Genomic DNA, 26,430 nt, shown 5'->3' with positions numbered 1-26,430 from the left:
AATTCTATCCAAAGGTATACAACACATTTGTGTCTATATCGAATATATTTAACATAATAAAACTCCAAGGCCTTTGTTACATTTTTGTTCTAAATGTATTCACTTCTTGTAATCTCTAGTGGAACCTGTTGACATTGACTATTTAATAAAACATTTCATTTAAACATTTTTTAGTCGTTAGATAAAACCACTCTTCTATGTTGGAATCTGTAATGTAAGAGTGACCAAAGAATTAAATGGTTCATTTATGGTTATATATCAACGAAAAACAAGTAAATGCTCCCAGTTTGTTAATTGTACATTCACTGATTATATACTTAGCATACTACAATACATTTAAATGACATTTACACTTGAGGCTTTACACATCAAAGGACTTGCTTCCACAAGGAGTTGAACAAAAGTAAAAAAAAAAGCACAGTTTAAACATTATGTTGTCTTTATAAATTGGTCACAAATATAAAATAGGTTCTCTATATAATTGCATTGTTATAACAAGCCATATATCGTTGTTAACAATATAATGAAATATTTTTATTGTCTATTTACTCACTCACACATAGCAACCTGGAGATTGGCTACGGTAAAAGTGTAATTTCCCCCTTTTTTTTGGGGGGGGGGGGGGTCCTTAATGTAAAATTAGTTTGATCACTATTTTTTTTTTGAGAAAATTGTAGTTATAGTTCCATTCTAGATAATATACCTTCGGTCTAATTTTCCCGACCTAAATCCCTAAGACTTTGCTTCGAAAAAAATTCTATCTTTTCTATTGGAAACTGTTTAAATTAAAAATTGCGCCAAACAAAATTTAAAAACATTCAGCCTTTTTCCCAGGAGGAGGGAGGGTTGTTGAAATTTCGGGGTTTTCCGTGTGTAATTTTTTTGGTAAAACTTTTCACCAAATTTAAAAGTGCTAGGGTTATAAAAAATCGAAAATATTTTCGAAAAGCATACAATTTCGGCACTTGTGCACACATGAGAATGTTTTAGTCATTTTTTTGGCATCGATTTTTCATACATTTTAAGCAGAAAAATACATCGATCGAACGACAAAAACAATATATAAAATTTTCGATGTTCGAATTAGAAATTTTTAATGGTGAAAAATTTAAATCACATTGTATAAAAACAATAGGTATACAATAGTTCACGATAACATGATCACCCTGTATTCAATTAATAAAAAAAAAATTATATATATATATAAATCGCTTCGTAATTATCACGTATTATAGATTACATTTTGATAATTAAGCGCTGACTTATATTATAATATTAAATTAACTTTTAAGCAATGCATATTTGTTTTGAAAAATAGTGGGATTAATTAATCTTTTTTCTTTATTTGTAGTTTTAGGAATTGAAATTATACCTAAAGTAGAGGTTACCAAGGTATACTGTATTGTGTAAATATATTTGATCTATGAAAATTGCTTTTGTATGTATTCGAACAAAAAAATAATGTGCAGGGTCAAAAAATACCGTGGAATATTGAAAACAACAATTCACGTAAAGTTATAAAAACTAATAGTACCGACCTATATGGAACAAAAAAAAATAAGTTGTTTTTCAGTAAAATATTTGTACAAATAAGAACAGTTACAACGACAACAACGGCAGAAAACGCAATAACAATTTCGTTTTAACGGCAAATGAATAAATTTTCAATCGAAACGTTTATATTTTACATTGCCAATTGAGAACAACTTAAAAAACAACCGGCTAGGTTAGGTTAGGGGCTGATGCAATGGTTGAAATTATTAGTATACTTGCTGGAATTTGAAAAAGAATATACTATGCAAAGGCTATTTTACGATATTCATATGTATATGTATATATGAGAGTTTTTATACTGAAGATTACAAAAATATTGACACATTTCCTAGCGTAGGTATAATACATTGTATAGCTGTTTATATACATGCACATTTTAAAGCAGTTAACGTCGGGTTGGTAAATTGTTCAGTCTACTCAAAATCGGTTTTGAAAACTATTACTGTGAAGTCCAAATACAAATTGGGTTTAAAACTCTGTTTGAAAACATAGGTATGATGTATCTAACCTATAAAAATATTTGTCTAAATCGGCCGCTTTTCTAGGTTAATGTAGAAATCGACTAATGATATTTCGTTTAAAATTGTGTTTAAGTCCTATTTTAATTGCTCAAATTTGTCTTTTCAAAGTAAATGAATCAGTTATTCAACAATCGACTTCCATAATAACATGCATTCCTGCATTCAACCCCTTTAATGTAATCGTTGAGCAATTGATTTATTTATTGTATTTTTAACGAGTTAATATACCCAATTACAAAAAAGAGAAGAATAGGAACATACGCATAGAATTTACACAAAAATAAAAGTATACAGATTAACATAATAGCTGACAAATACAATGTATTTCAACAACACAAAATAATAGATAAAGATAAACAATATTTACACAATTGGATTATTTAAATAATTAACAAAAGCTTCTAACGAATTTTTAACAAATAGATCAATATTAATTTTGTTTACTAGTCGCATTATGCGATTTAAATGGGCATCACGACAATAGTTTGAGAAAGGTCAACAGTCAGTGAAATAATAGATGACACAAGGAAGACCCTTGTGTCATCTATTATTTCACTAACATTTTATCTATTTTTCTATAATATAATATTTGATTAGATTCCAAACTATTTTAAAATTATTTCGCGAATTAATAATTTTAGTACCACAACACATATTTTTTGCCGTATACATTAGCTTATTCAATAAATTCCTATACTTTATAAACTACTTTATTACATATATTACAATGAATGGTTGCATTTTCGTTTTATTAAAAATCGTCCTCTTAGTTCTGATTGCATTTAAGCCACGTCGTGTAAAACCATGGATTTAGTTTACTTTTTTTCTTATTACTAAAATGTTTGCACATTTTACTTATTATATGATAATAAGAGTAAGTCCCACAACGATGAACCTACATAGTCCGTCGATGTACGGTTTTCATTTAATGGACAACGTATAAAGGTAGATGGGGTTGAAAAAAATGCTCTGATAATGTATGAATAAACCATTTAAGACGCTAATAATTACTGAACATAAAATATTAAAAAACTTAAGTCTAACTGTTTTCTGTTATATGCAATATGAAATATGATTAAAATGAACTAATGAATGAATAAGTGTGAATTTTGGACGGCTATGGCTATATAATAATTAGCAGTTAAATTTAGGATTTAGTGAGTGCCGAAGCTTTAAAGCCCACGGCGAGAAGCGTACATCCGCCCGTGTTTATGACTATGAATTCGCAAAAAAATGATTTCAAAATGAAATCAAACATGAGATAAGTAATCTAAAAAATCAGTAAATTATTCAAATGGAAAAAACGACAATAGATAAATTGTTATAAAAGTTATATTACTAATTATCTAATTTTCCAAAGTATGAAAATATCGAAAAGACACATAAGCATTACACATCTACTTATTCCAACGAATATATTTTCTATAGGATATTTTAAAATTAGGAAATATTGTTATAAGTGTATAAACTAACGACCCAATAACCACTTTTTCCAATCTATTATTTTTCCATTTTGGAACAAGTGGATAACAGAAAAAATGGTCTCTGGAAAATAATGTTGACATAATAAGTAGGGAACCGATTGGTGAAAATTAAAAATTCAAACGCTAAAATTGTATTAAAAGATTTGTCTACAGATTAATGAAATTGAAAACATATGTTTCCATTTAAAAAAACAAATGCGATACTTGTTTTAGAAAAATATGTACTTAAAAGTTTAGGAAAAAAAAATTCTCAAAATAATCATATTTTCTGAGAAAATGAGTGTCTTACGATAGTTAGATCACCATGATTTTTTTTTTTTGGAAGGGGAGATTCGCGTTATTGTAGAAACGAATACAGGAATCCTAGTCGATCCCGTAGGTCTTAAATAAAGATCTATATAATAACATAATAAAGAAGAATAAACATACATCATATAAATACTGTTATATGATAAGCTGTTAGTACACACATTCGATTAGAGTAAACCAATTAAAATTTAAATAAACTAGTAATGAGTCAATGAAATTAATTTAATGTACTTTAATTCAGAATGTATTAAGCCACATAGTTAAACGTAAAACATAAGATCAACTATATATCAATGTAGATACATTAATATGTCGCTATTAAAACTTACAATAAAGTTAGAAATACTTAATGTATCAAAACCAATCTGCACGAAAAAGTAAATTAACTTAAACAATTTAAACAGGCTAAATCTGGACTTATACTTGTAAGGTTTGCATTGAGGGCAATTTAATTAAATGTTATTTTGATTTTAAAAAAGTTGCCAAATATCATTAAAAGAAGTTCATAAAAAAAACTTCTTAGTTTTTGTTACGGTAAAATATTATTTGAAATTATTGAAAATTATTAAAATAATATTGGTTTCAAACAAAACAGAATAATGTTGTGATTTTATGGGAGTATATTCATTTATTCAAACAACGTTGTCGTTGTGTTATTTTTAGTTTCTATGCGGAGCAGAAAGGCCATTGGTTTTACAATGATGTGAGCTTTTTTTGTTTTATAGCCACCAATGTTTTTATTGTTGTTATACGCATATTGCAAGTATGTCAAGATGACATACTTGCAATATGCGTATATCAAAGTTCTACTTTATTTTTTATGTGTCTGTTAAGTGTTATTGTTACCATCTAACTATCAATTGGCCATAACCCAAAAAGTATCAATTATAAAACTAAAAGCTAAATAAATGTATAAAACTAGATTATTAAATATAATGTTAACATCGCAGCAGCATTGGGAAAAACTTAAAACATAATATAAAATGAAAAATTCGTCCCTTCTTTGTGACGGTTTGGTCGTGGCCGCTTTATTTTTTCAGTAACAAAGCCAACAATTTTTTAACACGTACGACTTTTAGTTTTGAAAATACTTATACGGTCGGTTTTGACTAAATATCGTTGAATAACACATTGGCGCGTTACATGGAATGAATACTTCATTTTTTTGTTGACACTAACACGGGCTGTTCAAACATTAAATGGTGCAAAATTATTGTTGTTGATGCGAAAGAACATACGAATTTGCAAGCGACTAGCATTTCCAAGTAGTTCTTCAATCTACGTGCTTTCTAATTGCGATTAACTTAAGTTTACAACCGGTGTTTTCTTATTTTTTTACAACATTTTGTTACACAATGCAGCACTTAAAATTGCTAACAGTAATCGTTTTCAGTTTGGCTGTACAGATTTGTCAATCCGTGCCAAATCCACCCAAGCAATACACTGCGAGAGCCGTTGACAACTCTAAAATGTTTAGATGCCACTGTTTGCTTAAAGCACTGACACACATGAGAGTGACCAGGATGTCGTTTCGATTGAGGGACGAACCGTTAGTTTCAATGCTGGACATAGTTGTTGACAGCGATGCTAGTGAAGCGTTATCTATATTATACAGTTCATACGGTGTAGAAATCGGCTCGTTGTGGCAATTCCACTTGTACACAGGATTGCTGAGATCTTACTATTTCAAAGATTTAACAAAAAAAGACGGGGAGGGCACGTCATACGACGCTGCACCTAATAAAAACATTTCTGAAATACATGGTTATGTTACCGAATTATTGGTATCCGACTGGGACGCTACCGATTGTAAAAGTTATAACATAAACGATTGGTCCAGGGCATTTTATAATTATCAAACAGAAGCCGTTATGCCTGAGATAAAAGAAAAAGTAGAAAAAAATAACCAAGAATTCAGAAATCTTGTAGAAACGAAAAAGAGATTGTTGAGCACATACATGAAACAATTGACCAAAGAATTGAGCGAATCATTGAGTATTAAAAATCTATTATTGAACGAATTGGGCAATATAACAGTGTTCAAAAACTCATTGATGAATTCATACAACGTGGACTTCCACAATGACCCCACGTTCAAATTTGATTGGGTTAATTTCAACGACATACTTGAATCGTCCTTCAACCTCGCCATTAAAGTGACATGGCCCGAAGATCATCTTCAAAACCTCAAATCATACTTCACTAAGCATATTAATTTTTTGGAAATCATATTTTTCCGAATAACGTTGGTGCACCTACTGGTTATTGAAAAACTAGAAGCCGCTATAATGAAGCAATACGCACGAAAATGGCATACGTTGCTAACAAATTTCGGACAGATGTTACACATCGCAGACGATCCGGCCATCCAGCATTTGTTAACTGCTTTCGACCAGCTCGCCAATCCAGGTCTAAAAGTAGGTGTAGGTGCTGTGATATATGAATTAGAAAATATACTACACAGTTGCGTTCTGTCATTAAAACCCAATGCGGTTAAACCAAATGCCTTCAACCAGAAAACAATAAAAATTGGTTTGCTGCAAACTGCAACAAGGTCTGCCCATAGAATGGAGGAGCTCATTACTCAGAGAAAAGCAAGTCAATTCTTGGGCGACCTGAAACGAGTATTTAACAAAGTTGACTTTGGAGTCATTCGATCACTCGTGGAATACATTGGTGAACACTACAAGATTGTTAGTAAAAAAGGATTAGAAGTAGAGTTCTCGTAAGAAGGTAGATTCGCAAGAAGATAGATGCTTGTCATCATTATAGTATAAAAATGTTTTTCATACATTTTATTGTCACTCTTACTTATTATTTAATATATTGTAAAAACAAGATTATGTTGAAACAATTAAAATATAATAAATCAATTTAAGAAAATTGTCACTCTTAAATGCCCAATAAAAAAATTTTAATTCAGTTATTTTTGTTTTATCATCATTTAACCTTATTTTTAAGATATAGTACATAGATTGTTTTAAGACAGGGTAATAGAAAACAAACGGTGCTAAAGTTCAATGTGGTATAGAATAGTGTTATTCTATTTACATAGTAAATATACCCGACGGTATGGATTGATCAAAAAGGTAAAAAGTTCCAGGCAGAACATGGATTGCTGACGTATGGCTTGGTTGGCAGTCATTTTATTGCGAATAAGTAAATATGCTAGTCAATTAATCTTAAAAATATACCTTTAAGTGTTACCTAACTTAAATAATGAAAAGAGAAAAGATTAAATACATTTTTTAATACTAATTTATAGAAGAAAGTCGATTATGGTTACATGAATATCAAAAAAAAAAAAATGGACAAATTATAACTATTTTATGTGCCAAGTAATAGAATAATGTTTTTATTTGTAATAATTTCTATAGACCTGTGACCTCTCAGTCTCCACTATGCCGCGACCACATTGTGCTCCCTCCTTTTTTTTTTTTGCGAATCTTTTAATTGATAAAATTTAATGTTTTCCAACGATAAAAGATAAACACTAAATAAAATATGAAATTATCAAAAAAATCAGTCTAAAATATTTATATAAATTTTCTAATTATTTTAATGATAAAATAGTTAAGTTAATTTATGTATCTTAAAGTTTTTTATAGCTTACATTCACGTGCATAGATACTATTTTTTAAATGATTTCCAAGCATGTAGCAAACATACAAGTTGTGTTTTGAATTTATATTTGTAAGATATTAGTTTGTATTCCTTTGGACGTCCGGTCGGTGTACTGAATTCGTTGCTATATTTGTACTATTGAGCGATTCTTCATTCAACTGCAAACAAAAACAAAACACAATTTATAAGTCTGTAAACACAGTATTTATATTATACCGAAGGGTAAGTACAGTGGAAAAAAAAACACCCTTCGAGATATTATCATGTTTTTATTTGGAGTTTTTCCAGTTTATTAGGCTTTGGAAAGTCTTTAAGAAAAACAGTGTGTCATAATATAAATACCGCTTTGTATATATCCGGCTGGCAATTAAATCCCAAATGTTATTTCAAGCTATTGTTCCAGTAGACTTGATGTATGCTGTTGACAATTTAAAAGGGGTTTTCATTAACTCATTGCGTTCAAAACGAAATAACACTTCCCGCACAAAGTTAAATGTGAAATAAAATAATATTGTTCCGACTTTTATTATTTTTCAACGTCCGTTTAACTCAGTTTCTAACGTACATTGCCTTGATTTTAATTTAGAACTACAATCAGACATGACTTTTGCAATTGATATATAGATAATGTGGCATGGAACTCGACTTCCAAATAAATATTTTGTAATCACTTCTTCGTGTAAAAAAAATCGATTCACCTACTGATCGTATGACCGTATAAATAAAAATAAGGCATTTTTTAAAACTAGGTCTTCTTAAAAACTGTCGCTCCGGATTTCATAAGTAGGTCGCATGAAACAATTCGTATTTGTCTTTGGATCGGTATCACATTCAGTTGGAATATGATGTTGCCATCATAATACCCACTGAAAGTCTAGAATCTATCCAAAATGCATTCTCACGATTCCTATCATTCAAATGTGGGGCAGATAGGCAGCCTAATATTGGTTATGGTGGTGTTTTAGGTTTTTTTTAATAATAAACCCATAAAAAAACCCGTAGAAATCATCTTAATTTAAGTTTTAGTTTCGATGCAGAGTTCAATCAAATTCTATTTTACTAAAAAACGAAAAATAGATTAACATAAATGTCTAAATTTATTATTCATACAAGTTGCTATAAGATATTGCAAAATCACCTCTATCTAAAATCCTCTTACCGAAGGGGGTAAAATTACAATGACCTTGAAATAACATTGCATTACAAAAAAAAACCAAAAACAATTCACGTACATTTTTTTTTTTCTAGAAAATCGTCAATAAGTCGGGTTGGCCATGAATTTCTTAAGACCTCTTGAATTTGTCGATTCGTATTTTTCAATTTATGTAAACGGTGGAAACGGGAACGCACTTCGAACAACCCAAGTGTTTTTCTATAGTAAAAAAAAATTATATTTTCGAGTTAATGCTTAGGCGAGAATTCGATAAATAATACTTGCATAGAAAATCGTACATGTAAATCTTTATTTACTTTTGAACTAAGTGTAACTTTTGAAACACATACCGCCAATTTGCTGAATTATACAACATCCTCACTCTCTAACAATTATCAAAATAATTTGTACACCTATGCAATGGTCTTATCATTAATTTGTTCGTATTGGCCTAAAACGGAACCACTAATTTGTTGAAAATTGTCCACCATCTTTTATGGTCTCTGCCGTTTTAAATATTTGCAAATTGAGCGGAACACGAAACAGCAATGGGTATTTTTAAAATTGATAAAAAAAAATGTATTGAACTCAAACCGAATGTTTTCGTCAAGGTTTAAAGATGGAATGAGTACCTACGCTTTAGAATAATTGCAATTTTGTAGTATTTCTTTTTTGAAAACATTTTTGGTTATCATATTTTACAATACTATAAAAATACTGAACATTAATCTTTTTTTTTATTATTTTCCATAAGCCTATCGACTTTCAAAACTTAAATAGTATTTTGTGTACAAATTTTATTTACTATTTAAACTGAGAATTATTTTCTGAATAGTATACCGGTCGACAACCAGTTTTGGCTAATTACTTTGGGAGTAATAACTCCCAATATTATTAAACATTAAAATTTAGGACGGGACGAGGAAGGGTGGAATGAAATATTATTTTTTCTGCTGGCACTACGGTTCTGTAAAAATACTGAGCTGTGAAAAAAAAAATAGAAAAAGTAAATGTTTAGTAATAGTTTTATAATATTGTAAAATAACACCAACTTAAGTGTCTCCAATTATTATAAAAGCTACAAAAATGCTATTATTTTAAGAGAAAACTACTAGTGTCCTGTCCTTAATGAATCAATCAATTTTATAGGGTATTTCGATTTATCGAAAATACCCTAGAATAACATGTTTTTGTAATATACTCGAAGGTACGCGTGTATTAATATTGGGTGTTTGCTTTACAACGGTTTTTGTTTTCTTTGTCGATGTGCAAAATGTAGTCGTAAGAAACGAATTTAGCAAAATAATTTGGCGTAAAGAGTCTTTTCCTAAGGGTCTAAAAAGTTCATTTAGTTCCTGGCGTGCAAATTGTAAAATTTATTATCTACATTTCCTTTTTTTATGTAACGGTATAGAAAGACAAAATTGCCGCATTTCTCATTACGGCTTATAAAGTATGAAAAATAGTAAACTGGCACAACAAACGAATTTGGCAGTTTGGTTTGTTAGCACCTTTTGCTAAATAGCCGTAACCTCAAATTGTGGTGTCTGGCTGAGATTTAACTAAGTAGCTTTAAATTAAAATAACAAGCACCGGATGACGAAAAAATAATTGAAAAGTATTAAAATTAAAGCTTTCAAAGTTAAAATTAACACCATTTGGGAGCAGGTTCAATCTTTAAGTTGTATTTCCTCAGAACTTGAGTTGTGGCAGCCTTGCTCCAAAGGCGTGACATGATTCCTACTAATTATATGCTGCAATAGTTATAGGTTAATTTTAAGTGCATTGTCTTTACAGTGCTTTTATCAATACATATACATGTTTTTAATGTATAAAATGTAGTGAATTTTTTCCCAAAGTGATTTTAACAACCAGGAATTGTTTTTGTCATTAGTTTGCACCGTGAATGAGCTTTAGTGACTGGAATAACGCTATTGTTTTCAATTCTTCCGGTTTTCTTTCCTCTAATCCTAATTAATTTTTATCACGATTTTTGCTATTTAAGTACATTTTTTAAACACTGTGGACATTTTAAAAGTAACAGTATTTGGTTTGTTTGATTATCAAACCGCAAAAAATAAAATTTAGGACAAAGTGATACTAATTATAGGTTTTTTTTTATTTTCAAATTTTTTAATTAAATTCCTCCCGTTTTTCCAGAAACTCGCAGAAAATAATTACAGTGATAAATATCCAGTTATTGTCTGATAAATATGAATATAATTTTTAGGCAGGTTCAAAAAATTTGTTTTTTTTGCCGGCAAAAGGAAAATGGGTTCATCTCGGTGAAAACAAGTATTTTTTGGCTAGTCGCAATAATTGTATACTTCATTATCTATTTAAATAACACTACAAGATGGACTATTTTTTTTTAATTAAGCATTACTTAGTACATTTAAATGCGACTAGAAGCATATGAAAAGACTTTCGAGATTAAAGCTATAGTCAAGTTTTGACTAATTAAAAAAAAGGTTGTCTTTCCTTAGAATTTAGGGGGGAATTTCGTTTTTATGGTTGTAAGTTTGAAGATTGCAAAGAGTAAGGGTCAACAGCTGGTGTCTAAAATATATTTGCATTATGATGTAGGTTTTTTTTGTGTCTGTATATGCATTGTAACTTTTTTAATACTGGATCAATTCCCTCGAGTAGCAACTCTATAAATCGCAAATGTTATCTAGTTGGCAACTTAAAGGGAGTAAAAATTGAAAAAGTTCACTTCTTTACAGTTAAAATTTAAAAAAATACCATACTAGTTTTGAAAAATGGTCGAATCCTTCCAGTTGAATTTTTTAGAGAGGAATATTTACTTGAGATTTAAATTTAAGTTAGACCCATTTACCACCCCCTCGCGGCGAGATGCAAGTTGTTTTTTGGGTTTTTGGGACCTTTTAGTTGAAAATTTATCTGGAATTAGAACTCTTGTGTACACAAAACATGTTAAATCTTAAAAAAAAAAAAATTATCAAATCATTCCAATATTTTTATGAATACTCCTTAGAGTGGCCCCAGCAAGTTTCGTGTGCTCAAATACCAGTTTAAGGTTTTGATTAATTTTTTAAAAAGTGAATTTATCACATTCAATCAGCTCGGCCCACCCAAATTTGTAATGGACTTTTCCTTTGAGAATATCCGTCGATAGCCGTACTTAAGTTTAGTATATCCGATTCGATAACATTTTCAAGTTTAGACGATTTGCTATGACCTTCGAATTTTCGAAGTAAAAAGTAACACAGATGTACTCAAAAAAAAAAAAAAAAATTCGAAATTCGAACATTGACAATTTTATATATTGTTTTTGTCGTTGGATCGACGTATTATTCTGCTTAAAATGTATGAAAATTTATCGATGCCAAAAATAATGACTAAAACATTCTCATGTGTGCACAAGTGTATGTTTTTCGAAAATATTTTCGATTTCTTATAACCTTAGCATTTTCTATATAAAAATTTTCATCAACAAAATCGCACAAGGAAAACCCCAAAATTTCAACAACCCTCCGACTCTTGGGAAAAAGGCTGAAAGTTTTAAAAAATTTGGTTGGCGCAATTCTAAGATTTAACAACTACCAAGTCAAACTAATTCCAAATTTGTGTGGAATTTAAACCGTTCCCAATAGAAAAGCTAGAATTTTTTTTCTTTCTTTCACTTTTCTAAGCAAAGTTTTAAAAGGATTTAGGTCGGGGAAATTAGACCCAAGGTCTAGACCTAATATTATCTAGAACAAAACTATAACATGTACAATTTTCTCAAAAAAATCCGTGATCAAACTTATTTTTTATTAAGCAAACCCCCCCCCCCAAAAAAAAAAAATTACACTTTGACCGTAGTCAATTTCATTGTATTGTTAACAACGATATATGGGTAATTTGAGCAATACATTTATATAGAGAGACGACAGTGAAGTATTTAGAAAGGGGGGGGGTCGCTCTGAGTGGCAATTTTTTAGAGGCGCCATCAGATTTGTACACAGCCCATCTTCTGTTAGTGAATCAATTATAGAGATGTGTCTAACACTTAAAAATGAAGGATTTGAAGACCCTTCGAACCTTTATATAAACATTGCTCTGACAATGTATCTATGTTGTTGTCCCGTATCAAACTGCTCTTCAGAGCGATCATTTGTTTTTTACTTTTGTTCAACTCCTTGTGGAAGCAAGTCCTTTAATGTGTAAAGCCCTATGTGTAATTGTCATTTAAATGTATTGTAGTATGCTAAGTATGTAATCGGTGAATGTACAACTAACAAACTGAGAGCATTTAATTCTTTAGTCACTCTTACATTATAGATTCCAACATAGAAGAGTGGTTTTATCTAACGACTAAAAATTGTTTTTAATTGAAATGTTTTATTAAATAGTCAATGTCAACTGGTTTCACCAGAGATTACAAAAAGTGAATACATTTAGAACAAAAATGTAACAAATGTAACCCTAATCATATCCACCCTTAAATTAAATATTCATTTTCAAGCACATAATTGTTATTAGGTACTCATGCTCTTATCGATATTTGTACTTTTATCTGTGATCACTGGATTGCTCTTTGACGCCCAAATTTGGGTTTCGAAACCATATTATGTAAGGTTTTGTTTTATGCTCTGAATTTTCGTTGTACGTTATAAATGCGTAAACATTACACGGTTAGTAATATTTTTTTTTTGCGTTTTATTTACCTTAAATTCGTATCGATATGAAAAAACATATTAGTCATAATAATACACATAAAAAAGCTCCTAAATGGTAGATGTACTCAGATTTTTCGTACTATTACATGCGTTAGTATAGAAAAGACCTTGGAGTTTTATTATGTTAAACATACTCGGTATAGACACAAATTTGTTGTACCTACCTTTAGGCAGAATTTACAGAAATGAGAAAACTGTAAATACATTTATAATATACTATTATTTATATAATAATAAAACAAATTATAAATTATTATTAATACATATATTTTTTTTTTGTATTGTATTTTATTATTATCCATATTCCTACAATTAGTCTTAGAACACCTAAAAATTATGTCAGGCTTTTAGACCTTAAGTCCAACAAACAGGTCACTACAACCCCCATAAGATGGGTCAAAACCTATTCACTGGAATCAAACTTATAATTTTTACAACAGTTGTTGGCTACCATAAATTCGGACTTAAGAGCATTTGCTTCAATATCTAATAAGTAAGCATGCTGTTCCCAATACACGTTCAATCAAGATTGTCGCAATATATTATTTTCACTTCAAAATATCTATCTGTATCATAACCCTTTTTTGTGAGTTACGAAAACCGCTAAAAAGTAAAACATTTTTAAAAAATAATTTTCAGTTTATAAAAAATACCGTATGTACAATTTTTTATGTAGCCTTTGAGCTACTAGGGAGGGTTTTTCCAGAAATGGGCTCTCCCTCCCTTAATTACACCTTTGGATTTGTATGGGAAAAATCGCTTTCGATGATGTATCTAACCTATGTTTTCAAACAGAGCTTTAAACCCAATTTGTATTTGAATTTTACAGTAATAGTTTTCAAAACCGATTTTGAGTAGATTGAACAATTTACCAACCCGACGTTAGCCGCTTTAAAATGTGTATGTATAAAAACAGCTACACTATGTATTATACCTATGCTAGGAAATGTGTCAATATTTTAGTAATCTTCAGTATAAAAACACTCATATATACATATACATATGAACATGGTAAAAAGGCTTTAAATTTAAATTAAATGCTAATGAAATGTACTGTAGTTTTTTATTGGAGAAACTTAATATTATTATTTGCAACACTCGAGAGATAAGAGTTCACCATCAGATAATATGTTAATGTCAATGGATAATGCTACTCATTTAGACATTTTATTAGAAATAAATAAGACGTATAGCTGATGTTCTTTTTAATATGTAAAAAGGTGTAAAAACCGTTTGGTAACTTATACATTTTCTTTTGTGGAAGATACAGGAATCCCAATCGATGCCGTTGGTCTTAAACAAAGATCTGTTTGCCGTACGGTTGACTACTTACGGGGGTCGACGTTTTCCAAGTGTTCCATCTCTATCGTTTCAGAACTTCGGGGCTGGTTTGTTATTCTCCATCGAATTGGATTGAGCAACGCGTGTGGCGTTCCTTCGTTGGCGTTGTTAAAGGGTTTTATTATCGTGTTGCCACGTTCGTCTTTCGTCGGGTTTGATCGATCCGGAGCGTTTGCCGTTTCATCGGTTCTGTTCAAATACTTGAGGAAACCGGAAAACAAAACATTTTTGCTGCCTTCGTCGGCCGTTTTCGTCGCGGCTTGGGGCAAACGCGAAATCGGTTTCTTTGCTTTCGGCTTGGCCGTTATGATGATCTTTGGCTCGTGGCTCTTGACCTTCGGCAGCATCAAAGGGGGGGGTTTCCCATTCGTCGAGTTGGCAGCGTTGATGACACCGGCACCTGTGATTCGGTCGTTTGCCCGTCTCGACGTGGCCGGTGGTTCTGATCTGACGTTGCTGGCCCGAGACAATTTATTGTTCAGACCGATCAGACGTTTGCTTGGTTTGCTCTTGCCGGCTTGCTCTTTTTTCACCGTCAAAACCAGAGGGCTATTTTGGTAATCGTTTTCCAATGTGCATTGCTGTCTACCGTGGTCGGTATGGCTCTCGACGTAGACATGAGAGCGTGTCAGTAGAACGAGCTTCTTTTCTTTTTTCTTCTTCGGACAGGCATCGCGCAATATTCCCTTGGGCTTTTCTTTTGACAGTTTTGACGTTTTCACTAGCTCTTTATCCTTATCAGGTCCTCCGTTTGTCGATACTACTTTGGCCGTCTTGTTCGAGTGTTTAATAACCGCATTGTTGGCCGCCTCGTCTCCAACGTTGTCCGGATGCCGTTTAGTCTCTATTGGCGTTGCACTATTATTATTATCTGTAGTCGGCTGAAACACAATTATCACTGTCAAACTTAAAGCAATGCCAAAACAGTACTACACTCGACCAGCTACAACTTACTTGTCTGAAAAAAAAACGTTTCATTTGTATCTGATTTTTTTTTTTTACACTATTATTTTAATATGGCTTGCTTTTGAATTTTATTAATTTGTTATTTTATCTATATTTGAGAACGTATAATTTCCATTTGTTTAGTTTGACATTTAGAGTGTAGTCTAGGTTATTTTTAAACAATAGCTTATTTGAAGTTTCTTTTACAAAAATCTCAACGTTATTAATAAAAAATATGTAAACAGACAAAGATAAAATATTATGGTATAATAACTGTAAGGAAATGTCAATCCTCTATGTACTGAAGAACTATAGTCCTTACTTATAATATTAGCTGAACTGTAGGTTGTTTCTTTATTAGAAAATTGTTTTTTAGTCTTCCAATTCATTTGTTAGCATTGTTGTATTATAATGTATAGTCATAAATTATATTATCATAATCGTTTTTCTATACAAACGCCTATAATTTGATTTTTAATAAACTTTTTATATCTTTTTAAAAAAATGTACTTACTTATTTTTCTAAAATATCTGTCATCATCCAATAGGTATTAGTAATAAACATTGTTTTATTAGATAAAGTTTCAATATTGTCTTGATAATTGTTCATGCTATTGTGTAGTTCATAACCATTATATAAGTACCCGAAAATAGTTTAAAAAAATATTCTAACGTTTATTGTGTGTATTTAATTTTATTTATAAAATGATTTAACAACAAAATAAGATATTGGAATTTCCATATTTTAACGTGTCAAACAAAATAACTATCGCAATATAGTGTAATATTATTTTTTCAATTTCGCCTCGATGTTCTCTTTGAATTCAACGGTTCCTTGCTGATTGGCCTCTTCGTAGCCTGGTAAAGATTGCTGTGCTGCATTAAACCACCGAACAATATTCGGGTATGCGGTCAAATCGAATCCCACTATCTAAAAAGTCAAACAGAATTGATAAAAAAATCACAACTGTTGTCAACCCAGCTGACATTAATATAAATGATTTCTATTACCTCCAGATTTGATACGGTGACCACCAAAGTAAAATCGGCCAGAGTTATTTCCGGTCCAGCCACCCACTTGGTTTTGGCCAAATATGTGTCTAAGATTTCCAAAGCCGAGTTCAACTTGGGCAAAGCCGCCGTTCCGTAAGCGCCGTTCATAAACACTGGAGTCTGCGCAGAGGAGAGAAAAAGAAAAAAGACAAAGTGTTAAAAAATCGCCCGGGCTTTAAGCCAAACGTCTTAACTGAACAGAGTATAATTAAACGGATTATCTTTCCAAAAGGGGGGTTCCGTTAAAACCGTCCTAATTGGAGTTGATTTTTAAACTTCAAAGCCGTCGGAGAATGGCAGAGCTAAGTATAATATTCTACGACAACAGCTGTGCTCACAGTTGAATCATATTAGCCAGTTTCTAACAAGAATAATATAATTACCGTCAATCGCTTGTAAACGCGTTGCGCAATTGCACAGTAAAAAAGTTATCTCGGAGTTGACCTTTGATTTTTTTTTTTTTTTACATATATAACTACAAACTTATAACATTATATAATAATATCGTTTTATTACTCCCCATAAAAACTGCTATATGCCCTTAGGCTTTGGTTAAAGTAGCGGGCTTACAATCGGAATGGTATAAAAGCGTTTGCAAAACAAAAAAAGAAATATTAATGGAGTTAAGTAAATTTAAAAAAAAATCCATTTCTAAGTTTTATAAAATAAATATTCCAATTGGTCGACAAAACGTTTGATATAATAAGCAACATTTTCAATTTCCCATTTATTATTTGTTCTAAAAAAATATCTTTAGTTAACAATCAATTAGTTCTCATATTAGTGTATTTTTCATAATGAATAAATTATTAGTGATTTTTGAGAAAGTTTGCTTGTACTAAAAAAAAAATCATTTTTTAATCTCCTCTTGGTCTTATAACCACCTCAGCTACCGCTAAATTCTCATTTTCTTCATTCTCTATTGAGAATTTTTAATTGATTTTTTTTTACTTTATTATTATAATGTATACAAACGGGTTCGCTTTGTTGTAACATGCCATTTAAGTAAAAAATAATTTTCAAGTTATAATTGTACATTTTAATAGCAAAAGTTTTCAAAAAATCGCCGGAATAGCTTATCGGATATTCCCCAAAGAGTTCAATTTTGGATTTCCAAGTTTTAATCCCAACTATAGTTAAAATTCAAAATGCGTATTGCCGAAAGTAGGCCATTCTGAATTACTGGCACGTCTTTTTTTTGATATTTTTATATTATTATGTATCAAAAAAGTATGGTAAATGAGATACAAAATATAAATATAACATGGTACGATGGTAAACTTGTAACTCTAAGTAGGATATAATAAGTATTGCAAAGCAAGCCACATATAAAAGGCATTCGAGTTTCGACCCTTTTTCAACATTTAAACGAAGACCCTATCAAATAATAGAAAACATAATAATATATAGATACACCCGAGTTTAGCAGAGAATAAAAAGTAGAAATTTTAGATCTATTTTTTTATGAACGGACAACAGCTGTAGCATTGCCAAAAGCAGCTGTAGACGTTTTTTAACGTTGTGTGAACAATAATTTCAAGATAATGTAATATTAGTAAAGTCTTTGAGTAGTTTACAAATCAGTCAAATATCAGTCAGCTATTATTACAATTTGCCATAATATTGTAATCAATAATACTTTTATATCGAACCACTTTTCAAGCTGATATTAACTTGGAGGCCATAAAGTTAAAAGGTTTTTTTTTAATTAAACACAATCTACTTAAAAACTTTTAAAGGAAAATATTAATGTTAATTAAAAGTTTCGCCAAAGCGAGATTTTAATAATTATAATTATTATCGAATAAATAACGCAGCAACATATTTTTTTTTTCTTTTTTGCTTTTCTTAGCATATTTTTAACCTTTTTAAATTATATTATTTACGTTCAACGTTATGTCGTTTATACTGTGAACAATAAACAGTCATTCGGTGCTAAATTTTTAAACAACTAAACTACAGCTAAAAAAACTTGTTATGTTTTAGTTATTATTACACGATATAGTGTTTGTTATTCGGGGCGATAAACTATTTTATTGTTACTAAACCCGGTGCAGCAAGTGTTGTAATAATAATTATAAACAATAAATTGGTTTTATGATGGATTTTACTTACAAAATACTCGGAAACCCTTCGGTAGAGAGCTCCTAAGTCGAAATCCATCCGTTGGTCGACGGTAGCTCTGCGTTGAAGGTCTTTTGGGTAAAGTTGATCTTTGGTAAAACCGATTTTGGGTTTGACGCCATATTTTTCGGTGAGATATTTGCAGATAGCTCGGCTGAAATTTGACAACATTTTCATTAAACAACTTTAGTGTCAACTAATAATAAACATAAATAAATAATTAAACCTACAAAGTTTAATATAAATGTTTTTTTAAAATATATAATTTTATTTTCACTTTTTGAACTAATAAACAGAATCGAACAACATCAGCTTAATTATTATTACCTTTCACTCAAAACGAACCCGTTGTCCACAATAGTCGGTATGGTGTGTTGAGGGTTCAACTAAACATATATTTCATTAGGGTTTTTATTTAAAAAAATATTATAGATTTTTTTACTTTATCCAACACTCTAGTCTACCTGTTTGTATTCCGCTTTTTGCGTATCTCCCTTGCCGGGTACGATCAATATGGGGTTAAGTTTGACATTCAAAATGTTTGCCACCAACTGCACTGTTCTGCACGGTGGACTCCAAGTATCGTAGTAGAAATCTATAGACATTTTGCAATAATTTTTTCTAACTGAGAAGTCGTCGGTGCACGGTTTTAAATTCACTATTGAACTGTCAGTAGCTGAAAATAAACTAAATAGAGTTGTATTTGTTTTACAGACTTTATTTATGTGTTGCATAACTAGCTAGATAAATTAATTATATAAGGTTAAAAAAAAATTCAAATTCATATTTCGATAAGTCCTAAAATATTTTAGCTTCTTTTTTTTCATAATATATAGTACATGTTGTTAAATGGTATAATTACATAAGGCCGGAGTCGACACAAGCGGCTATAGTGTCTATGCATGAAATTACTTCTTCAAGTTATCACTTACATACAAAATAGTCTGGAAACTGATTTTTGGCAATTGACATATCATTCCACTGTTTGAAATGATGATTTCCTATTTAAATTCAATAAAAAGCTATGAGATCATTTTATTATTCCTCGGTGTTGTTAAAAATGTTGTTTTTTCTTAAAATCAGCAAGTCGGAGTACATTTTTAAAACAGTTTCATAACTTAAAGTACAACAAGTCTGCTATCTAAGAGAGCGGTTAAAATTATATTAAAAAACAACCGTTTCTTTAGTAAAACTCTTAAGGCTTCAATTTTAAATCGTTTCTTGACAAGCCTATACGATTCCCAAATAATTACATTCTAATTGTCATTGCTAAGCTGTTTGTTAAACCTATCAGAAAAACATGGCATTTTGGCCATTTTCTAGGTGTATTTTGATTGATGAATAATCAAAAAAAAAAAAAGTAATAAAAATCGTTTGGTATGGATTTTATAATGATGTGTTTTTATTGGAATAATATGCTTGCAAATAAAATTTGGGTAAACAGCTTTTAGAGCACAAAACTTCAAACACAAATTTAAAAGTTTTCCAATAAGTAAATGTATGAAAGGTTAATCCAAAGATTCAGAAATTAATTTTTCTATACAGTTTATTTCCTGTAAAGTGGTTTTACTTGGCTGTACCCTTCAAAAACTCTTTGCCTGTGGTACTAAGGTGGGTTCGAAATTAAAAAAAAAAAAAAAGTCAACTCCTTTTACTATTTGGCTGGATGTGAAAATGTGGTGTAACATTTTTTCGACAAAAATAAAGAGACACTGTGGAAAATATTTAATAATATTATCTTTTTCAATAAAAGGTTTTTGTTACGGTCCCTTCGCCCGCGTATCTAATCTATTTAAACGTAAACCTCACGTCTGTCGCACGAGTGAGAGACGGTTAAAGGTTGAATCACAAAATGTATAAATCTAGTTTTTCTGTGGGAAATTACTCTCGGTTTCACAATAGAACAGGCTCGTTTTAATCCAATGATCATTTTATTTCTCGCACGTGCCCTCATAAGTCTCCTGCCCGTCCCCGTTGACGAAAACGGATTTATATTAAGATTAAAATATTTTATGTCACGCGCTTAGGCATTATTATCGAACGACCCACTTTTGTAAATGGTAAAAAAAACTTTAAGCTAAAAAAACCTGAAATAACACAACTGATGGTCTTTGCTTTGATGTAAAGTTAAGAAAAATGAAATAGAATAAATGTTATTGTACTTGAAAATTCTCGGAAAAATGCCACTCATATAACATATTTTGCTATTATACCTGTTACTTTGAGCCCGTTAACCCTTTTGACGGGGGCTGATTTTTGTATTCTCAAAATAATCCTCACCATGATAATATTATACATGTATTATTATAACAGTTCTAATCGTTCGCCCCGAGTTGTACACTACTGTAACCAAGGCAACAACCTTGAAGGCTTGTTGGTAATCGCATATAGTGTGCGTGAGTGTACTTTGCGATTCACTCACATGCCACAGGCTGTTGTCCGGTCGTTAAATAATATATTGGTGAGATTCGACTTACTGCAAGTGTTTAATGTATAAAAAAAAAACCCAAAAGCTTTTTGCAGAGTCGATTTGCAGTGTTATGTTTCCATCAATTTCGGGTGGCTGTCACACTTCTCATTAGTTCTGCATCTTGTCGACGTTCAAGAACGATAAAGATTTAGCTTAGGGTTTCAATGAGACGGGACAGACTTACAGATTTGCCAATATTACATTGTATAGAAAAAGATATGACAAATTTACAAAACAAGCAAACACCTGTAATATATGATAAGAAAGTAAGGTGGTAAATGTTAAGTTGACACTTATACAACATCCTTGCTCAAACAAAAAATACCATTGACCTAATTAATTTAAATTTAAATACCAGGAAAATGTAGAGCATTTTCAAACGGTTAAGCACTCTCCAATTTAGAATCGCGCCTATGGTCAATGAGCGTTGGTATTTATTATTAAAAAAACACATTATTACCGAAACCGTATTGATTGAGGGGTTTAAAAAAAAAAGAGAAAAATGACAAATATACCGACTAAAAAATTGATCGTGTATTCGGTATTTCTATAAATAAATATTTGTAAAAAAAAAAATATACATACATACGATGTTACATCATGCGATTGCCAACGTGCAAAAATAAATATCATAAAAATATGCGTATAATGGTGTTTTCGTAAATTAAACGTTATTGTAGTGGTGAAATAAAAAAACAAAATAAAAACGTTATTGCTATTATTTCTTAGTGAGGTTGGCCACCATGATTTTGAACCCATCGATTCCCTTTTGGTTTAGCTCCTGGTAACCCGGCAACGTGGTCTTGGCCTTCGACAGCCACTTGGACACGTTCGGGAACGGCGACAGATCAAAGTCCACGGCCTATGACAAGACAAATTGATTAATATTGAAATATATATATATATATATTATTTTTATGCAAATAGCTCAAAGGCGTTTTTTTTTTAAGAAGCAACCCACCTCGATCGTGGACACGGAAGCCGCCAAACTTAAGTCGGCGAGCGTGATGGAATCGCCGGCCGCCCACGCGGTACCGCTCAAGTAATAAGTGTCCAACAACAGCAAGGCCTCGGCTATCTTCTTTTCTTTGTCGTCGGTTTTGGGCACACCGGCGAAAATGTACGGATACTGTATAACATACAACACAACCGGTGATTATTTGATTAATAATAATATAAAAAATAAAATCCAGTACAGTGGGACCGGGGCACTGTCACGGGTCTACAGGGATTATGAACTTCAGTCTAATATTCAGACCTTCAGTCCTAACACTACATCCATTTTTTTTTTTGGATTGACCACGTTTGTCGATAGCACTTTATCTTAAGAATATTCCATGCAAATTTGAAACAACAAGTTGAAAAATATGTACATTTTTTTGGGTGTTTTCCTCGATTTTGTAATTTTTAGGTATGTTTCCGGATCTACAGTGTTGCTACACGAAGAAATCTGTTCAGCACCCCCTCCCTCCCTCGCAAATTGAATGAAAACTAGTTAAAGATTATAATCATAAAAAAATAACCAATTTATTTAAACATATTTTCTGGCAAATAACATCAGTTAAAAAAACCAATATTGTTTTATTCTTTAACTAAATAATTGTGTTTTAAAGCATATTATTTAATGTTTTTAGTAGCGAGTAGTGAAATTTTGAACATTATATTTTTAGAGTACCATTTGATCAGAAATTTGTCCGACTAATAAAAGATTTGTTAACAGACTTTTTTAAAATAATTTTCTGCTAAACATTTTTAAACTGCATACAAATCACCAAATGTTCGATACCCCCCCCCCCCCACCCCCTTTGTATCATATACACCACGGGGCTTCAGCTCCATCCCTTTTAACTGATTAGGGACCTCGATAAAGGCAGTTCTAGACCACAGGACTTACGTATTGGTCGGCAAAGGCCGCGTACAAGGTGCCAATGTCAAAGTACAATCTCTGGTTGACCAACGCTTGCTTCTTGGGGTCTTTGGGGTACAGCGAATCGTCTTTGCCGTATTTCTGTACCAAGTACACGATGATGGCACGACTGCAAAAGTAAAAATAACACAATAAAAAAACACTATAATAGTTACAACGCGGTAATCGTGTACCCTTGGGTCGTCTACACTGTGTTTAGATACTCTGACCGATATTCAGTACAAATTGATTTTTTAGTTTTGTGGTTATTTTAATATTTAATGTACTCTGTATGTGCGTTTGACATGCCACACCCGGCAATAACGATTCGTTCAATGTAATTTAGCCTTGTAACGCGGGCAATATAAATAATATTCTCTGTATAATATAATACAATATAAAATTACCAAATCTACATGAAACGCACACGAGGAATAGGAAACCGTCATCACAATCTCATTATAGGTTTTTTTTATTGGCTTCGAAAATAGGCTTTTTGACACAGTTTATGAATAAAAAATAACAAATTATCTACACAACTTCCTATGTGTGTATAACAGTGGCAGATAACACGTTGAATAATTATTTTATATTTTAGTCTGGTGGAATTAATTATCATAACTGAAACTTACCTTTCCCAAAGTACTAGATCGCCGTCGACCAAAGTGGGAACACAGTGCTGGGGATTTATCTAAAACACAAACGACCAAACGCGGTTTTATTAATCACTATAATTATTGTTCGCAACAATTATCCAAGCATACGCCGACTTGTTTACCCGATTATTATTAATGATAATATTATTTAGAAACAGTAAAACCGATATTAATAAATTGTATGGCGTTACCTTGACGAATTCCGGTTTCAAGTGTTCGCCGTGATGGAGATCCAAGGGTTTCAAGTTCAACTCCAGACCGATGGCTTTGGCTGCGAGCAAAACAGCTCTGCACGGTGGGCTGCCCGGGGTGTAGTAAAAATCGACCGTCATTCTAAACACACGGATTAGCCGATGTTACAATATAATTTAGGTAACAAAAATAGTTTTTCTTAAAAAAAAAAAAATAGATTTTAAAAAAAAAGACAGACTTTCTGATAATCATTCCTTATGGTTAGAGTAAAATTCTTATTTGAGAAAAATAATTAAAGAACATGTTTTAGACCGTAGAAAATTTTATAAAATTGTTCTATACCGATTTGCTTGTGAGTTTAATAATCATAATAATTATCCAACACCCAACATTGACTACAATGATATCCAATTATTTCGACCTTGACTGTATTAGTTGTTAATATTCTAAACATTACCATTTTTCAATATTGAAAAAACAATCAATTAATACATATTATATTTCCAACTAAATCTCTATAGAGCTTAGTAAAATAATTGGTGACTGTAAACAAATGGGATAAATAGGATGTTTTTTTTTTGATAAAATAGTCGACAAACTATATTTTACTTGGCTCTGTTTTTTAAGTTGTATTGAATGTAAGAAATTGTATCTCCACACATCAGAGTTGAGCTTGAAATAATATCTAACAAGTCGTTTAATAATTAAAAGTTTTAAAACAATAATCGAAAGATTGTATTTTTTATGTAACAATTTTTGTTTGTTAGATAATTTTGTAATAAACAAAATATATACTTTGTACAGGTAAAATGTGTAAAATTAGTTTAAATGTGCACCATAAGTTAAGTCCACTGCAAATTGTGTGAGTTCACATTCCATCCACTATAAACCGGTTTTCGAATATCTACATCGCAAGTGCAAGTACAATGTGTACAGACTATCCCAGACCGAACTTGCTCTCTACTGTGTTACAGTTTTATACCAACTGACCCGCGATAAACTGTAATAATATTATATGAAACACAATATGCGTTTCTTGCTCATCTGTACTAAAGTGTTAATTAATAACGTTTTAATACAATACTAAACACCGATAACAATATTATTATTATTATTGTCGCTGCTTGATAACTTTTATTTTTGTTCGAATACGATTTTTTGTCAACCAATTTCACTAAAACTGTTGTTTGTTTTACAAATAATAGTTCTATAAACTCTACACTGTAAATAAAATGAAAAATAAAACCAACATTAATTTAATTAACCCGTTTGGCATACCTGCCCTGGTTTTATTCCGACATTTTTTATAAAATATTGATTTGTAGATTTTCATAACCCGTTTTAATTATCATATATCTATTTCCCACGTGAATTTCTGTTAGTGTACAGTGTTTTTAACAAGAACATATTATTAGTATGCCGAGGTTGAATTTAATCAGAGGTTGTTTTTACGGTGTTTTTTTAGTGGTTTGATGGGAAAATAAAATACTGACAAAACTAAGTCATGGTAAAATGACATAACATTATAATTTTAACGGACCGAAACAATGTGGCACCTTGAACCGGCTTCTATTATCCTTTCACTTTTTACACTGTGAAAACCTTTACCAACATTATTTTAACTTCTATGCGATAGCTGTTAGAAGGTATTGATTTTTGTTTTGACCTATACAGTTTACCGGATAAACAGTGATAATAATTATTTAATTGTTTAACTAAACTAATTGAAACAAAACAAAACAAAAATCTACTTGAAAATCAACACTGGACTGAATTGTAAACGAACGGGTGCATAATATGTATACACGGTATTTTTTTTTAATTAAATAAATTGATAATTTTTAACTTTAACTCATGACTGAAAATTGCATTTACCTTTGCCCCGTTGGTTTTTCAATTAGACCACTTGACCCCCTCACGCGTTTAAGTATAGCATTTTTTTTTTGTATTTACCTGACTGTGTTGTTGAATATAATGTGCTTCTATTGACTGAATGGAAAACACTGCTTGTGTCGACTGCTCGAGTGTAATAATATTGTGGCCGGTGCTAGCGTGCCGGTTATATTTAAGGTATGCACTTCCCCCACTATGTTGTGGCCCATGTATTATTAATGATATATGAATATATTGTACAGTACATGGTATTGTGTCCAAAGTGTACAGAGTGAATCATTAGGGACGGGACATTATGTTTTTCTTAGAATAATTATTGCATTTTTGTAGTTTTCCTTTTTGAAAACGGTTTTGTTTAATATAATATTGTTATCTTACAATATTTAGACTCACTTTGTGCGGTTGAGTAATGCAGCTTTGATGATAATTACTCAAAAAGCAATAAATAATATTCAAATCTTTTCTCAGGAAATTCTACTAGAGTTCTATCATCTCTTGAAACTCGAATGGTAGCTCATAT

General features: G+C 31.1%; 1 protein-coding gene across 1 annotated transcript; it reads right to left on the bottom strand.

Annotated features, from left to right (window-relative positions):
- Nucleotides 1-21,775: 21,775 nt before the first annotated feature.
- LOC126842644 (glutathione S-transferase 1-like) lies at nt 21,776-26,086 on the bottom strand. The gene is made up of 6 exons (XM_050579697.1): nt 25,971-26,086; nt 24,017-24,158; nt 23,802-23,860; nt 23,158-23,299; nt 22,225-22,392; nt 21,776-22,125 (listed from the first exon to the last, which is right to left on the bottom strand). Exons 2-6 carry the CDS (start codon nt 24,155-24,157, stop codon nt 21,982-21,984), a joined length of 654 nt encoding a protein of 217 aa, XP_050435654.1. The 5' UTR covers nt 24,158; nt 25,971-26,086; the 3' UTR covers nt 21,776-21,981.
- Between the last annotated feature and the right edge of the window lie 344 nt (nt 26,087-26,430).

The sequence above is a fragment of the Adelges cooleyi genome, unplaced genomic scaffold (genome assembly GCF_023614345.1).
Source record: "Adelges cooleyi isolate 19-005CV unplaced genomic scaffold, UGA_ACOO_1.1 ACOO_flye_CR_arks_rails_tigmint_CR_PRNA_574, whole genome shotgun sequence".
NCBI lineage: Eukaryota > Metazoa > Arthropoda > Insecta > Hemiptera > Adelgidae > Adelges > Adelges cooleyi.
The sequence above is the reverse complement of the archived record's forward strand: the minus strand, read 5'-3'. Positions and strand labels throughout refer to the sequence as shown.